Source organism: Myzus persicae, unplaced genomic scaffold (assembly GCF_001856785.1).
Source record: "Myzus persicae strain clone G006 unplaced genomic scaffold, MPER_G0061.0, whole genome shotgun sequence".
In the NCBI taxonomy this organism is placed as follows: domain Eukaryota; kingdom Metazoa; phylum Arthropoda; class Insecta; order Hemiptera; family Aphididae; genus Myzus; species Myzus persicae.
Window position 1 is genome coordinate 1 of NW_019104106.1, and position 18,752 is coordinate 18,752.

An 18,752-nucleotide genomic window follows, 5' to 3' on the forward strand; every position below is an offset into this window, starting at 1 on the left:
TCTTTTCTTTACTTTGTTTTAGTAGAATATAATCCTTAATACGTACAGAATATGTTCTTATACTTAAACTAGTCCTATTTATCATCATATTAATGTTTTAGTCATTTATGTAAAACATATGCGAAAGGGGTAATACCAGTCAAAGTGTGTGGGGTAATACCGGTCAATTATCATATTATACATCCCGACCGGTATTACCCCCATTTATATTTTAATACACAATTAAAATGCAATATTAATTAACAAATTGAAAATAATATATCGTTATAAATTTATTAATTTTTTTAAAATATAGTTCCCTACCTAAAAATGTATATTATCACTAATTAATTAAGTATATTTTTACTTAGATGCCGCGTAAGTACGTTAGAATTACAAATCGAGGTGATTGGTCCCATGAAAATTTATTAAATGCTATGAGTGCAATTTCCAATAAGGAAATGAGCATTAGGAAAGCCTCAAAAGCCTATGGTATTCCGTTCAGCACACTCCAAGAAAGGATTAAAAAGGGCAAAACCCAAATTTTAAATCTTGGGCGTAAACCTGTATTTTGTATTGATTTCGAAAATGATATGACTGAACATATAAAAGATTTAGCCAAACTATTTTATGGAATCACACCTTTGCAGTTAAGAAGTGCTGCTTTTGCGTTTGAAGAAGAAAACAAACTTCAACACAATTTTAATCGTAGTCTTAAACTTGCGGGAATAGATTGGTTTTATAATTTTATTAGACGTAACCCATCAATAACCATTAGAAAACCTGAAGCAACAAGTATTGGTCGTATAACAGCTTTTAACAAAACTGAAGTTTCACTTTTTTTTGAAAACCTTGAGATGTTAATGGAAAAGTATTCATTTATTCCTTCGAACATTTTTAATATGGACGAAACCGGAATTTCCACCGTACAAGACCCAGGAAAAATAATAGCACCGAAAGGCCAAAAACGTGTAGGTTCTGTCACTAGCTGGGAAAGAGGGAAAAACGTAACTGTTATTTGTTCCATGAGTGCGTCAGGTACATTTGTTCCTCCTGTATTTATTTTCCCAAAAAAGAGAATGTGTCATCAATTACAAAGAAATGGTCCTCCAGGTGCAGTATATCAGTGTACCAAAAACGGGTGGTCCAATGAGGATATTTTCCTTGTTTGGTTACAGCATTTTGTCAGTTATACGAAACCATCAACGGCGGAACCCGTTCTCCTTATATTGGACAACCACGGAAGCCATATTAATTTGCCTGCTTATGATTTTTGTAAAAAAAATAATATAATAATGTTGTCATTGCCACCACATACCTCACATCGAATGCAACCACTTGATGTCACATTTTTTGGACCACTAAAGCAGGCATTTAAAAGAGAATGTGATTTATTTATGAAGTCAAATTCACTAATAAAAATAACCCCGTATGATTTGGCTGAACTGTTTAATAAAGCATATTCTATAGTGGCAACAATACAAAAAGGTGTATCTGGGTTTAGTTCGACAGGAATATACCCAATGAACCCAAATGTTTTTACTGAAGAGGATTTTTTCGCAGCAAATACATTTGCTACTGACGATACCAACACCATTTCTCCAGTTGTTATTGAAATGAATTCTACTTCTGAAGAACCATCAAATTCTACAAATAACATTATAAATAACTCTGTGCCTTCTACATCTACATCATCGGAATATCGTGTTGCCTTTAAATCAATTACGCCAATTCCAAAAAAACCATCTCCAAAAGTGGTTCGCCGAAGATCTGCAAAACAGCACTCCACTGTTATAACATCTACGCCAATGAAAACGATACTCGAATTAAAAGAAAATAAAAGAAAAACGAAAATAAAGAAAGAAAAACCTGCCGCTCCCCCCCCAAAAAAAGAACAAAAGCCTAAACCAAAGAGTGAGTAAATATTTTATGATTTATTTTCATACAAATTATTTTATTAAAATGTAATTTTACCAACTATTATATTATTTAACTTTGTTTAGAATCTAATAAGAAGAAATTAACAAAACGAAAATTATTTGAGGACGACGGTTCTAGTTCAGATAGTGATGTTGATATGATAGAAATAGTTGATGACAACAGTGATGATAATATTAATGATGGCGAGGAGGTTTGCTTAATATGCGAAGAGAGTGGAAAAGATGAATTGTGGTACAGGTGCACACAATGTGGTTTCTGGGTACATTCAGAATGTAGTGGAGCTGATACTGCAGTTGACTATATTTGTGACATCTGCATGAGGATGATCAGAAAAAAAGAAATAGCCAAAAAATAAGCACTTCCTAATTAAATATTTTTTTTTCTAAGTATATTAGGTATTTATATATTATTATTTTTAAATACTAGTAGGTAAAACAAGTTGTTTACCTAAAGTTAAAGGGTCCTATATTATGAAATTTAAAAGACTACATTTATTTTGTTATGAATTGTTATTACTTTATTTTTAAGAATATGAACTGATATGATTAAGAATGGATAATTAGTCCTTATTTAATATTGTTTTTTTTTCTAAGTATATTAAAGGGTTCTGTATTTTGAAATTTAAAAGACTGTACATTTATTTTGTTATGAATTGTTATTACTTTATTTTTAAAAATATGAACTGATATGATTAAGAATGGATAATTAATTCTAATTTAATGTTGTTTTTTTTTCTAAGTATATTAAAGTGTTCTGTATTTTGAAATTTAAAAGACTGTACATTTATTTTGTTATGAATTGTTATTACTTTAGTCTTTATTTAAAAAAATATAAAGCGATACTATTTGATAGATCCTATTATTAAGGCTAGATAATTAATTTAGTATGTATACATTGTTATTACTTTCTCAATGGTAGGTACATAAGAACAATGTGTTACTTAAAAATACTGATTTGATGTAAAATGTAATGTTTTAATAATAAATGTTGAATTACCTATGTGTTTATATGGGGATTTTGTATGACTGGTATTACCCCAGGGTAGGGGGAATACCGGTCATTTGCGATTTTTTTAAAAAAAAAAAGAAAAAAAGTTGGGAGATTAAATTGGCTAACCTAAGAGCTCTTGGTAGAAAAGAGAAGGCTCCACTATTAGTTCCACTATTTACAAAAACTTGTATCATTTAACCATATAGGTCAATATAGGTAATCATTATACCAATACCATTTTGTCTATGATTTAAACAGTGGCACGAGTTACGAGTTACAACACTATTTTTCTCACATGGAACGCTGCAATAGTAAAAAAGTGAGATTCACCGTATTGGCTTTCTTATCACAATTCGACAGGCAACCATACTACCTTTAATCGTGGCTGTCACCGCCCGCGCACCCATCATCGCTTGGATAACAATTTTATAGTTTATTAACATTGGTAAAATTTTTTATTAGAACTCATTTAATAGAAATATAAAATGGTTTCAATGATGGTGAAAAATGGTTTGCGGGTAACCACAGTTGTATAGGTGCGCATCAACTAACAAGATGGTAGGTACCGGACTCAGATTACATTGCAAAATAAGTGCCACGGAGACGATTTTCCAAAAACCTATTTCAATTGTTAATGACGACTTTGTTTTATTTTTCAGAAGGGAATTCTTGGGTCAGACGAAAACAATAAATATAAACTACCTGAAGAATGTGAGGTCCCTGTTCAACCATGTGATAAGATCTTTCATACACGAGGATTCAACAGTATCTGTTTTATTGTTTAGAACAAAATAAAATTGTAAATATCTCCAGGAAATCTAAATGTTGGCTAGGTGACGGATATACTGCACACATTTTTACAAATATTTTTAATATTATTTCTAAAATATTAGATAGTTATTTTAATTTAAATAAATAATTTTCATTCACACGACTTTCGAACACATATCTATTCGTTATTACACACTGGGGTATATTTAAGTCTCCCAATAACGGAAAAATCAGTTGGTACTGAGCGATTCCGGTACAAGTAATATTACATACATAGGGGAAATTGGGGCTAGTTGTCATACAGGTTGGTTGCCACAATCTTTATTAAGGACCATTCCCACTGATCCGGGCTGGAATCCGTCCGGGTACGAAAACAATTCTATCCAATGCATTTTTAATGCGAACATTCACAATTATCCGGGCCAGGTATGGAACAGGCATCCAGGTCGAAAAAATATTGTTCCCAAAAATGATCTATCAGGGTTTCCGGACGGGTCTTACCCAGATCGGACATATCCTGACCAGTGTGAACGATGAACAGTTCCGGGTCAATATCTAGGTTGTTTTTTACTCCAGCATCTCTCGAATGGATCTGACTATCCGTCATCCGAAGGTGTTAATTTCTAATAATTTGATATAGAATTCGTTGTCAATTAACGAAATTCGTACGACCTTCATTCCAAGTAAAACAAAACAAAATGATGATTTTTGCATTCATTCATTTTTCCGGCACCTTTTTCTCATGGTATGATAATAAAACCTTATTGGTAAAGTGTTAAATTTTTATTTAAGTGTTGATTTTAAACTTGGGGTGCTAATTACCACCTACAACCCTCCTAGTTGCAAGTTGATTTTAAATACTTTTGTATACAAATTACATCAGGAGTGTACAGAAGCGACAGGTCCTTATAAGTTTGAATTACGAGAGTGAACAACAGTTTACGAATGATTCCCATCTGAAAGTTATTGCCCATTCAGAATTTGTTTCAGTCTTTAATTTTTTTATATATTTTGAATTTTTAAAAAGTGGATTCCGAAAAACTCATTGACATTCTTCAAAATCATTAAAGTCTTTATGAAATATCCAAGGTTTCAATAATAATAATGCTGCAGGAAAAATAAAGTATAGTAAATAATTGATACCAATGGTTTTAAATCAGTGTTATCAAAACGATAACGTATGATTAATCGATTCTCAGTATCACTGTTCTTCGTGTTCGAGTATTAATTTATAATGGGAAAAAATAAGTTATTTGCTGGTGCAGTGTTAATAAGTAACACAATATCTTAAATTACATTTTAGGGGAGTAAAGAAGATTTTGAGGGGAAAGATGTTTTTTTCAAATTTTTAAGTGCTCATAATTAAGTTTTTAAGTGATTAGTCTGATGATTTTAGGTCCATTAGTAACTACTTATGATATACTTTTATAATTTTCTAAAATGCAGGTTATTAGAATGGAAAATACGAATAATACATTTGGAAAAATAAATGTAATCACAGAACTATACAAAAAATCAAACAATATTAACACGTGGCATCATTTGGACCTTGCAAAGTATCCATTTCTATATTTAAAATTCAATACCATTGTAATTTGGCCTCCTTTATAAATGGTTAGCAAAAAAAAATTTTAATTAACATTTTTATAATAGGTGATGCTTAATCACAAAAATAAGTTATTTTTAACTAAACCCGTGGAACTCACGGACTGACTCAATTCTATCAATATAGAGGGAAAATTAATTCATATAATATTATCCAAACGAACAATAGCAAAATATTAGGCACTCGCGTCGTATGCTACCTGTACTTTGATCGCGTTATATGCTATCTATCTTTCGGGTGGTATTTACTTTGTACGGAGACTAATATTGCCGGTATAACCATATAATTATAAACATCAACAATACACTCTACAGCCTACACTTTACACATATCATAACTAGTAGACCTATGATTTTCGGTTTGGCTCGTAAAAGTGGAGTGTGCTTAAACTATTTTATTATTTTATTAAATTATTTATACATAATTATTTTTTATTAAATTAAAATGGAACATTTTATTGACTTTAATAGACATGTTATTTACAATGACGAATCTTACGTACATCAACAACTGCTGGACACGAAGAACACGACGGCCAGACACTGGTCGAAGTTGGTATTTGTCGATACCAGATGGATCTATTGTTCTACAAAATTAAAAAAATTAATCTTTATAAATGACACTAACGAATGGAATCAATCGTTGCCTATATCAAATTCTCCTCGCGTCACATTCGCTTGTGGATTCCAATCAGTCTAACCCTAACGAAATTTTCTGTTTCCAAAAATCTGGAAACCAATATTGATATACTGTACTAGTACTGGTATTAGTACTGATAATACCTTTATGCTAAACCGATACTGTGAGCATTGTGACCCAGCAAGACTAATTATTTTAATAAAAATAATTTCCAAGCATACACGTGGCGTGTGCGTAAGTGATAGATACTTGGATATAATAATGTCCTACAAATCCAGTGTTGAATTGCATTTCGCATATAATGTATATTTCTGTATATTAATAATAATATATAGGTATATAATTTACCGTCTGCAGAACATCATCGTCGAATGCACGCATGGCAATCAAAAAATTTCATTTTATGATGTACCATATAATATGTATTTGTGTTATATTATTATTATTTATTACACATAGAATCAGGATCCTATTGAGATGATAATGACTTCTAAATTGACTCATATCATTAGACTTTGTATTGTTCGATATTGCAAACATCCATGACAGTAACGACGATATAATAATATAATATGGAAGGTATTATAATATGTGTATAAAAAGGCAGACAACCAACAATGTAGATGGTTAATATTTACCGACGGGGTCTGAGAAGGCGCGAAATGATAATAAAACATATCATTATAATTGTGTTCTCACCATGTGTGGTAATCCAAGTCTCCGACCCGAATCCCGCGTGTTGTCTCTGTTAAAAAAAAATAGTGACAATTTATTAATTTGTGCCATTCCCAAGTTTTGCCGTGCTGATTTTGACGTTCGAAACCATAATCAATGATAAATAATAAGTTTCCACGAAAAACAAAAAAAAAACCAAAAAACCCATTATTGATGGGACGATCATAAGTTGTTATATATTCCTCATCAGCCATTATAATAATATTATAATGTTGTTTTTACGCGTCGGCGGTAGGTATAACATTATAACTATATAGTAGTACCTCTTTTCAAGTGCATTTCAGTAATTAATAATAATAATATGAACACGACGCTGTGCGCGAGTCATAAATAATATTCAAATTCAAATGTACATACCTATTAGTCATTGCACAGTTACAGGAATAATCCGATAATCGTTGAGAACCATCGCGATTCGTATGAATAACGATTAATTGTATGTACCTACTTAATACGTTATTCAACCTTTATGAATATAATACGATGCGCACACCTTCAACCGATATAAATATACAACATAACCGCATCTAATGAATAATAAAAATAATAACATAATTCGTTTTTTTTTTTTAACTTGGGTAACTCAAGTTCAACCATTACGTTAAATGAAATACCTGCTGCAGTCACACCATATGCAAACGGGTATAGCAATTTTTTTGTACTTGCCGCAATAATTTTCTGTGTAGGTATAACAAATCGACGATTTGTCGCTAACACATGATTCTTCGATAATGCGTGTCTGTAAATTAATAACGTTAACATAACAGGCACCAACTCGGAGATTGAAAGAATTATACCATTGAAGTAGTATGTAGCCATGTAAGACTTAGGTAGTAGGTACCTATAACATCTACTCAAATATAATAATAATACGGTGCCCGCGGTCATGGTAGGGATGTGTCGTTCACGAACGACCTAGTTCATTGAACGATTGGTTGATGAACGAACGACGAACGACCGAACGATAATGAAAAATAAATCGTTCAATTGAAACGTTTCGTTCAACCGGTACCACTGTACAGCGCCGTACACGAGATAATGAAAAATGAACTAATGAACGAACGATGAACGAATACGAACAGCCAGCAGCAGCTGCTGTTGACCGACGACTACATACCATTTCTACCACAGTGGTCAGTACTCAGTTGTACTTGTACCACCAGGCCGAACGTGGCATCGGTCACTTCTCTTATCAGTTTTAATATTATCATGAAACCATATTATACATTATATATACAATGTTTATTAATATATACAAATCTCATAAGCCTACTATATACTAAAATATGATGTTTTTTTTGTACAAATATTAATTCTTGGAATTTCCAAAAAAATAAACGAATATTTTACATAATATCAGTGTTTATTTGTTTATTTATTTTATATTCCTACAGTATAGTATCAGAAAGATCCATGTGGCATGTGTTTTAATAGTTAATACAACTCTATTGCACTATTGCTCACATTCAATTGAATTTAATATTTTGGTCTTCCAACGTTTTTGCTTTAAAACATTATTTTACTGTCTGAGTGATTGTCTGTGCTGATTGTATTAAATTCTTACCCAAGACTGAAAAGGATCTGTAACATTCAAATTTGCATTTCCATTTTAAGTAAATACAATATGTCAATATAGTTATTGTTATTCTAAAATATCATAATTTCACATTTGAACTTCCTGTTTCCTATCTGTATACATAGATAAATATTATTTTAGGTACCTAGTAAACTCATAAGCAGTCTTGTAAAAGATACTTATTAAATTGTATTTAAAAACAGACACCAATACATCCATTCAGAAGTATAGAAAAACAAATACAAATACTTGTATTTAAATGTATTTTAATACTTTTTTAATTTTAGTTTTTACTAGTCGGTTGGCCAAAATTAGTTTTATATTTACTAATTTAAAATTGCAATGTTAATTTTTGAACCATTTATGAGTAACAAAAATATTATAAGTAAAATATTAAATCTTTCAAAAAAAAATATGTGACACTTACTAATAATTTGGTTTAATTTTGAAAAGTAGGTATTTGCATAAAAGTATTTAATTAAATTACTTTCCAAATACTTAATTCAAAAAGTATTTAGAAAGTATTCTAAATACTATAAAATTATTTAAAAAAATTTACTCAAATACTTTACAAGAGTGCTCTACAATTAAGGTTCAAAAATCAATAGAGTAGTAGAAGATTAATTTTACAACACCACAATATACTTTTTTTTTAATAGTAAAGGCACCTTTCAAACTGAAATATCTTATTTAGATTTAAGACTGTGGAACTGTTACAATGTAGGTGTATACTATAGATATACAAAAAAAATTAAAAAACTGATGAATTTTTAATAGATTAATATTCATATTTTATATTATATTATTGATTTTAATTACATTATTTAATTAGTCAAAAATGTATTGCTTTTATTTATTATTGTATGGTTCACAAGTGAAACTATAATGAACTATGTTACACAGATTAAATATTTTGAGAGTAATAATATAATATGGTCTTATGATATTTTTTAAATTATACCTATGTATGTATCATATGGATACTATTAATGTTAATTTTGTATATTTGTAGGCTATAATTACTAAAACTACTTAAGTATAGTAGGTATCTTAAAAAGTTGTGTAGATACCTAGTTTAAATTATATCAATTTTCAACATTTATAATTATAAATAATAAAAAATGTATACTTTAAATATTATACATTTTCAAATGTTATTTCATAATTGTTTCAAATAAACAAACGTATTTAAATTTTAACACTTTTGATGCACATTATATTCATTGATTTGTTTTTATTTTTTAACAAAACAGAACAGAACAGGCTCAATGTTCTGAAAAATGTACAATTATATATTACGTATAAACCTACATTAGCGAGTAAAATGTAAATATATTAACATTTATTTAGTTTGAAAATAAAAAATCTAAGTTCAAATTATATAGTTTCAAATAAATCTATAATCTATTACACAAAAGTTAATAATTTTAAGTAGAAATGCCATACTACAGAGGAAGAACATCGGAAATATGGAATCATTTTGAGCTGGTAGATGGTAACAAAGCCAAATGTGGTTACTGCAGTGTACAATTGAGTATTTCTGGTGGAAGCTTAAATAATCTCAAAAGACATTTGACAGCAAGGCATCCAACTGTGTCTATAAATAGAACTGAATCTGATCAAAGAGGTACTTAAATTTCTTTGTTTTTATTCGTAATTCTTATTATTAATAATTGTATTTAAAAATATTCAAGTTTTTACTTAAATGTCACTTTCATAATCAATTTATTATTATTTAAGATACACTTAACGAACCTGATAATCCACAACCAAGTACCTCAACTGCATCTATTAGTTCACCTAACGTAGCACAGACCAGTTCAGTTTTGACTCCAATAATTGCTAGTGTATCAGATAATTTTCAACAGCCACTTAATCGTCCACGTAAACAAACACGACTGACTGATTTCGTTCAACAATCTCGACCTCTATCAGTTACAAAAAAAAAACAGTTTGATGAGCAACTTGCTAAAATGATTGTGAAGAGGTAAAATATACTTTTAGTGTACCTGATATGTTTGATAAATATATAAATAATATATTTTATTTTAGATATTATCCATTTGCTCTTGTTGAAGCCCTGAGTTCAAAATATTTTTGAATAATATGCTGAATCCTTCATATGTATTGCCAAGCAGGAAGACGGTCTCTAACAACATAATACCGAGACTTTATGAAAGTTGCAAAAACAATGTACAATGTTTAATAGACTCAACTGTAGCAGTGTGTCTTACAACAGATTGTTGGACTTCAAATAAGAACACAAGTTTTATGGCCACAACTGCTCATTTTTTTGATGGTAATACAGAGTTGAAATCCTTCTGTCTTGACTGTACAGAATTTAGTGAACGACATACAGGAGACAATATAAGAGCAAAACTTATGACAATTGTGAGCAATTGGAACATTACTCATAAAGTGACAGCAATTGTCAGTGACAATGCAGCCAATGTCACAAATGCTATCCAAAAGACAAATTATCGTCAGGTTTCATGTTTTGCTCACACATTGAATCTGGCTGTCCAAAATGATCTTAAGGATATTTCATCGGTCACCCTGAAAGTTAAGAGTATAGTTGAATACTTTAAGCGCAGTCATCATGCATTGGCAAAATTACATGCCACTCAAAATCAGATGAATATGCCACAGCTAAAACTCATACAAGACGTTGCCACAATATGAAACTCCACTTATGACATGTTGCAACGGTTTGTCAAAGTGAAAGACGCAATAAACTCAACATTGGCTGTTCTTCAATCAAACGTTGAGATGTTGACTCCAGAAGAATGGGTTATTGTTGAGAAGGCTGCAGAAGTACTTGAAATTTGTTATGAGGTGACAAAGGAAATCAGTGGTGATCAATATGTCACACTGTCAGTTGTCTTGATATTTACTGGTGTCATTTTGGAGTCTATGAAGAAGTATGAACAAGATATAACCTTACCGATTGATGTAAGAACTATGGTATTAACCTTAAAGCAGTAGATAACTTCTCGTCTGAAACCATTAGAGGATAATGATCTAGTTACACAGGCTGCATTATTAGATCCACGGTATAAGAAGTTGGCATTTACAAATATTAGTGAACAAAAATATACAAATGCTCTTAACAAATTAAGACAAAAAGTGTGTTCTGTTCAAATTGAAGACACACAAACACAATATGACAATCCTCAACAAATTGATGAGCCTAGTATTAGTAGTTCACTGTTGTGGAAATCATTTGATGAACAGTACAACAAGAACAGAGCTTCACATAACCCACAGGCAGCTGGAATAATAGAATTGGATAAGTATATGAATGAGCCAATTTTAAATAGACATGAGAACCCTATTATCTGGTGGAAAAATAGAAAATCTCAATATCCTCGTTTATATAATTTGATGTTTAAAAGATTATGTATTACAGCTACATCAGTACCGTGTGAACACCTGTTTAGTAAAGCTGGAATAACATTAACTGAACAAAGAAACAGGATTAAACCAAGCAAAGCATCTAAAGTGCTCTTTTTAAATCAAAATCTTTGATATTTAATACTTTTAAAAAATGTATATATATATTATTTTGTATTTTCTTCATACTTACAAGTATTTGAATAGTTAAAACTTAAAAAATGTAACATATTTTGTTTTTATCTTTTAGGTAAAATTCACATTAACACCACAATTGACTACACAACACACAAACACATTAAACGACGATAAAAATAAATAACAATAATAAATAAAAAATAATAAAACATATAAAAATTAAACTGTCAATTATCCTAAACTATAATGTTATAATGAATTATTAATAAATGAAGCCACGACGGAACGAGTAAACGATTTGGCACTTTCGCATTTTGGGGTTAGCCGTTAGGATTATAATATTATATGAATTATGATTTACGAATGTACATAGGTACTAACTAGTAACTAGGTAGTTACCTATAACTCGTGGTCTGTGGTATATCATTCAACTTGTTAATTGCATAGGTACAAGTTACTATCACGGTTATAGATATCCGTGATTGGCAAATGTTTACCGTGCAGTCAGGTTAACCTGAGGATATACGTTTGTTACCTGGGTTACAAAAACCAATATTATTAAGGGGACGTCGCCGTCGCACCCGCATGTATTGTCACCGTCGTACCAACGTATAACATAGCAAATTAGCGTACAGCAGAATCCATTTAATGTTGTTAACTTTAGTATTACAGTCAATTTACCTATTTTCAAACTTTAAGGTGAGAAGATTATTTAGAGCATCTGATAGGATTTTTTTGAAATTTTCATTTTAAAGTGAGTTGAAACTACGTAAAATATTACCAATTTTAAAATGAACATAACAATTATAATATTAATAAAATCCTAAGGGTTGTCCTACATAACACTCTAACCTTTAAGTTTGATTTTAGGTCAATTGACTGTAATACTAAAGCTAATGACACTAAATGGATTCTGCTGTACGGAAATTTGCTATGTAGTATGTTGTACGTTGGTAAGACGCATGCGGGTGCGACGTCCTCATAATAATATTATTTTGTGTATATATATATTATATACATATATTTTTAATTTGTATTCCTACCCATATCGCTCAAACCACTGTTACAACTTTACAAGAATGAACGAAAATATGAATTCTTAAGGTTATCAACTATCGAGACGTATCATGTAAGTATGAAAACGTTCAGTGAACGATTTAAAACGATACGTTAATCTTACCATGTGTCCATGTATCGTTCATTTGAACTAGTTCAGTTTAGTGAACGATGAACGAACGAACTAGTTCACCCAACTGAACGAAACTTCCCATCCCTGGGTCATGGTGCGGGCGAGTGGTTACTGGTTAGTAATGGACAGTACCGTAGTAATCGCTAGTAGTCACGTCGGCCAGTGAGCAATCCAAAACAAATTAATAAAACGCACTCTGGTGGAAATAATTTGTACCTTGGCTGGAGGCTGTTTATTTGGGGAAATCTATAAAATGTTGGTCAATGAACCAGAGTTCCTTATTTTATAATAAAACCAATGTCGACTGTTGATTTTGATGAACATTTTTGTGCCTATGAAATAAAAAATAATTTAAACTCAAAACTGATTGGTTATAATATGTATGAGCTACCTGATTCAAAGCCAAGAGTCATTGCCAGAGTTCTAGGCAATGGTAAACTTTATGCGTGATTGAGTTCAGGTGCATAAAAAGCTTTTAAATAATACTATATTAATATTCTTGTTATATTTATTTTGTTATACTATAATATTTGTATAGCTAAATAGTTATAATATTATGTTTGGTAAGTTTAAGTAAATAAATGTATGTATGTATTTAATAACATATTAACACGTGAAATAAAATATATTACTATTAGCAACGTTATATATGAAAACATTAATTATATACAAAATTATTTTAAAAGTATGTAAATAAAGTTAAGCACTATGCATTTTTCCATAAAAAGCAAATTAAGATATTTTTAAATGTATATTATGCGACAGTTATACACCCACTTAAACATCGATCTCACTAATGGTGTTAGGTGTTAGGATAGGGCGTAAGAATTCCGTAGGTAGAGGTTTCAAATCCCCCAAATGCAGAATAATAGTGTGCAACTGTTATTTTTTCTGCTTGTCTAATAGTTTTTAACATTACGTTAAAGAGTTTTAAGAATACCATCAGTTAATTCAATACCTAGACAAACTTTAACAAAATATCAGTAATTTAAGTAAAGATAACAAAAATCAATATTCAAACTAATCTTAAATAAAAGTTAGTTTATAACTGCTGTCATGTTGCAATACATATTGGAAATATCATAATTACATCATTTTATTTGTTAAGATAAACATAGTTCTATTGTTATCTTAATATCATTTGATGTTGTATTAACCACTGATCACCATGAGTCTTACTATAGCAATGAGTAGTTGCTATTTTAACCACAGATATATAAACATACTATTGTAAACATAAAAACATACTTCATAGCTCATACAAAATATATTATATCAAATAGGACATAACTACATGAGAATTTAAATATTAGGTTATATTATTATATTATTTTAATAATAAGTATAATGGTTTTCACTTGTTCTGCTCATGAAGTTAACATTTTAGTGCAGTTTCGTGTTCTATCTTTGAGTTTATTAGTGGTATTTATTTATTTAAAATTATAATTTAAATTGCGTGATTCTATTTTAAAATGGATAAACAAAAAAGGGTTAATTGGGAAAGTGGAGAGAAAGAGCTACTAACTGAAATCGTCACACCATTTATCAAAGTGATTAAAAATAAAAATTGTGACCCAAATACGAATCAAAACCAGAAGCTTGGTCACAAATTTATAAAGAATATAATGGTAATTCAAAAACTCAAAGAACATTACTACAAATTAAAGGCGAATGTATAAGAATAAAAATAGTTGCCAAAAAAAAATGTTTCGTCATATAAACAAAATTTAAAACAAACTGGAGGAGGTCCTCTACCAGAATCAATAAACAAATTAGACATGACATTGCAGTCTTTANTTTTACAATATGTACATAACATAGCTAGCATAATATAGTAACTAGTAAGTCATTACGAATTTAATTTTTGATTGATTAATAATAGAATGGTTAAAATTAGTTATTATTACTTTAATTTTTTTATTTTTTTTGGTTTGACCCCCTCCGAAATAAAATCCTGGCTACGTCCCTGCACGTGATATTGAAATTTTTCGTTGAACCTCACGTGATATCACGTTTTTATTTTTCTATCGTTTCACATATTTAATATTACGTGACATCACATTTTATTTCGATTTGGTGAAATTGAAGCTTCAAGCTCAACGTATTTATGAATTATTTTATTAAACATGGAAGAAAAATTAATTGAACAAGTTAGAGTTCACGAAGTTTTATATAATTGTAAATTGACTAGCTATAGGGACCAAAATATCCGACAAGAATCTTGGGAAGAAATCGGAAGGGAATTGCAAATGCCAGGTACACACACACACTTATGATAAATTGAATTTGTTAAATTTTATACTTTAATAATTTTGAAGAATGATTGAATTTTGCATAACAAATGGTATACTATAATAAAAATTACACGTATTTGACAGTGATCTCACAGTCGAACATGGGTAAAATGTCTATTTTTATCTCGGTTAGTCCGGACCTCAGACCTAAAGTTAATAGGTCTATTGTCCAAGCCATCATTTTTATCTCGGACGTAATGTTTAGATGTATTTATAAATATATATTATTTACGACTGTATATTATTATTAGATAATGAAATATATTCCATAAATTATAGTAAGTACTAAGTATTAGGTATTAAGTATTTTGGTACGTATTTATCAAAGACGACATTTTCATTATAACTGTTGATTATTGATTAACTCACCGTTTTTCAAAAAACGGTGAGTGTTCACAAGAAATATTTTTCATATAATAATTCATATACCTAATAAATTTAAATAAAATTATTTAATAACAGGGTTTAAAATGTTGTATAATTTTTAAATGTATTATATTACAAAATAATAACACTGTGTAGTGTAATAATAATATGAATTATATTTTAGTAGGTATTCTTAAATGTATTATACAAAAGTATGATATAATATTTTATTATTAAATTAATTAAGTATTTAAATTATTAAAAAGGAAAAAAAACTTTTATTAGTCATTATCAGTTTGAAGCCGACCCCTACGAACATAATTTAGTTGCCAAGGTACACTACCAGCGGCGGAGTTAAAATAGTTTTTAAAATTTTCTCGTATGTCAAAAGCTTCCCGCGTACAATTTCTTCTTATACCACTTATATTGTGCATGCCCAATTCTTCATTTGGTGATATATCTACATCAGGATCTATATTATCTGTACATAACATATTATGGAGACAACAGGCTGCTAATACGATTTTTTCAGCCAATTCTGGTTGGACCTCTAATGATTTTCGAAAACATCTCCAACGTGCTGACAGTATTCCAAACGCATTTTCCACCACTCTTCTACCTCTAGATAGCCTGTAATTGAAAATTTTGTTTGGTTCATTTTCTCCTAAATGGCACCTACTATAGGGACGAAGTAAATATCGTTTGAGAGGTAATGCTTCATCACCGAGAATGACGTATGGCTGTGGTACTCCATTCGTAACTAAAGGAACGTCTTCGGGCACATTCAATGTTTTATTTTCCAACATTTGTCCAATAGTTGATTTTGAAAAAATTCCACCATCGCTGTTCCTCCCATAAGAACCTACATCAATTGCTGTAAATTTATAGTCAGCGTCAACAAGTGCTAATAGTACTATTGAATGGCAACCTTTATAATTATAAAAAGTAGACCCGGCATTAATTGGGCATTGAATATTAATATGCTTCCCGTCGATCGCCCCGATGCAATTGGGAAAATTCCATAACGTATTATACCTTTCTGCGACACCTTTCCAAAAACTTTCTGTGGGTTGAGGCATTACAATGGGTCCTAATCTTGTCCATATAGCATCACAAACTTCAATAACTATTTCTCTGACGGTGCTAAATCCCATTCTATAGTTGAATGCAATGCTTCGAAAGGAATTTCCAGTTGCCAAATATCTAATATAAAATAAATATATAAATTGTTTAAATTACGACTTAAAACATACGTTAAGTTTGAATGTTGATATATCATATTTTATTATACATTCACTTACATATTCAATAATATTAAGCAGTAAAACTTTAATGGCCATATTTATATAATTATGTTATTCTTAGCGGAAAAGGTAAAAGATTTATGGGATAAATTGAGAAGGTGTTTTTGCAACGCAGTGAGTAGACGTCGCGATAAAAAAAGTGGACAGGCTGCAAAAAAAATGACTCCATGGAAATATGAACATCAAATGTCTTTTATTTTACCATACTTAGAAAATAGAAAGTATGTACAAAAAAAATCATATTTTTCTTAAAGTTTTTTGGTATAATTAAATTAATAATTATTTATTTAGGACTACAAGCAATTTGAATAGTTTGATTGTAAATGAAGAACGTTGTATAAATGGAGACATAGATTCAAATGATAAAATTCAGGGTATAAATGTAGATAATTCTCAAAATGCAAATGATGAAACAGAAGAAATATTAGCAGAAGAGGGAATTGTAGATGGAATAGGGCATCAGGTTCAGAATATACAATCATTTGAAAATAACAATACATCTGAAATTAGCCAAATAAAACATCCCGAAAAAGCTGAAGTACAGTTATATAACCTTAAAAAAAATAAAAAAGTTAACAGCAATAATAATCCGACAATTCAGATGTTGGAGATAATGAAAGAAAACGCAGCTATAAGAAAAATGAGACGAGAAGAAAAGATCATAAAACCGAAAGTTCCTACTGTATTCGAAAACATGGACGAAACTGATATATTTTTTCTAAGTATGTCTAAAATGACGAAACAATTGCCACAAGTAGAACAGGCTAAAATTAAATTATTATTAAGTAACTCCGTCTTACAAGCAGAAATTAGAAATACTAGTGCCCCAACGATTTCTCTACCTATTCCTTCCCCAAATCAATCTGAAGCAGCTACATCATCATCTCAGTATTCTACAATATCATCGGAAGAATCTCAACTTCCCTACAAGCCCACAATTGAGGAAATGTTAAACATGAGCCTTGAACTATAATATTATCCTTAATTATTAATATAAAAATATTTTTTTTTAAATTTAATACCTATATAATTAACATCTTTTTCAATAATATTAAAAAAAATGGATATATTTGTGTGTTATTTTGTTATAGATTTAAATGCGTACCTTAGACAAACTCCTAATCGTTCTCGTGAAGGGATTGCTTTTCTAAACTGTGTATTTTGCTTATGTATGTCGTCTTTAATAAGTTCATGAAGATATTCAAATTCTTCTTTGTACATTCTAAAATACATGTGGAATCATTACTGTCTTCGCTTAACTCTTGCACTAATCGATTGAATTCACCAAGTTCTTCTCGTTTTGTGTTAGTTTTGTGAACCCATTTTGATCGTTTTTTCCTTTGTTCACTTATAATTATGAAAGCAGCAGCATTTTCTAAGTCGTTTTCCCAATCGGAAGAACTAGTTGAACTATCACAACTATCACACTCCATATTGAATCATCAACTGAGTGATGTGACGTAATAGCGTGATATTAGTGTGGCTATTTTCATACTATACCCACGTAACGTGACGTGACGTGAGTTAACGAAATAGGACGTGAGCTCACGTGACGTGATAATAGTGTGTCTCCGGCTTTATTTTCACTATGGGCCGATTTATCAATTATCACTAGTCAAGCAGCATAGCCATAATTATACATTTTTAAGGGAGCAGCTGTTATATAATTAAGAATTATGACGTATTATACAGTTCAAATAAAAATTGCGCAATTCAATTTTATAATTATTATGTAAAATTAATTTTTTGTTTCTTTTTTTAAAAATATTGACAGTGTCGTTTGTATATTTTAATGTTATCTTACTATGAATTTAACATCAAAGTCAATAAG

At 30.1% G+C, this 18,752-nt stretch overlaps 4 protein-coding genes across 4 annotated transcripts; 3 read left to right on the plus strand and 1 right to left on the minus strand.

Annotated features, from left to right (window-relative positions):
• Positions 1-350: 350 nt before the first annotated feature.
• Positions 351-2,275, plus strand: LOC111038814 (the record flags this gene model as incomplete). The annotated part of the gene is made up of 2 exons (XM_022322051.1): positions 351-1,893; positions 1,983-2,275. Coding segments are annotated over 2 exons (1,836 nt in total), but the record flags the coding sequence as incomplete, so codon positions are not given.
• Positions 2,276-10,343: 8,068 nt separating this feature from the next.
• On the plus strand, positions 10,344-10,919 carry LOC111038793 (zinc finger BED domain-containing protein 1-like). Its single transcript, XM_022322028.1, has one exon. The coding sequence runs from the start codon at positions 10,344-10,346 to the stop codon at positions 10,917-10,919; it is 576 nt and encodes a 191-aa protein (XP_022177720.1).
• Positions 10,920-10,934: 15 nt separating this feature from the next.
• Positions 10,935-11,765, plus strand: LOC111038794 (zinc finger BED domain-containing protein 1-like). The gene is made up of 2 exons (XM_022322029.1): positions 10,935-11,201; positions 11,271-11,765. The coding sequence occupies exons 1-2, from the start codon at positions 10,935-10,937 to the stop codon at positions 11,763-11,765; spliced, it is 762 nt and encodes a 253-aa protein (XP_022177721.1).
• Positions 11,766-15,898: 4,133 nt separating this feature from the next.
• On the minus strand, positions 15,899-16,771 carry LOC111038795 (putative nuclease HARBI1). Its single transcript, XM_022322030.1, has one exon. It carries the CDS (start codon positions 16,769-16,771, stop codon positions 15,899-15,901), a length of 873 nt encoding a protein of 290 aa, XP_022177722.1.
• Positions 16,772-18,752: the final 1,981 nt, after the last annotated feature.

What these genes read in the sequence shown, in the direction of transcription:
- LOC111038793 (XM_022322028.1), top strand. Translation starts at nt 10,344, where the DNA reads ATGCTGAATCCTTCATATGTATTGCCAAGCAGGAAGACGGTCTCTAAC.
- LOC111038794 (XM_022322029.1), top strand. Translation starts at nt 10,935, where the DNA reads ATGTTGCAACGGTTTGTCAAAGTGAAAGACGCAATAAACTCAACATTG. An exon ending in CGATTGATGTAAGAACTATG is followed by an intron (nt 11,202 to 11,270) that starts GTATTAACCTTA and finishes CTAGTTACACAG; the next exon opens with GCTGCATTATTAGATCCACG.
- LOC111038795 (XM_022322030.1), bottom strand. Translation starts at nt 16,771, where the DNA reads ATGGGATTTAGCACCGTCAGAGAAATAGTTATTGAAGTTTGTGATGCT.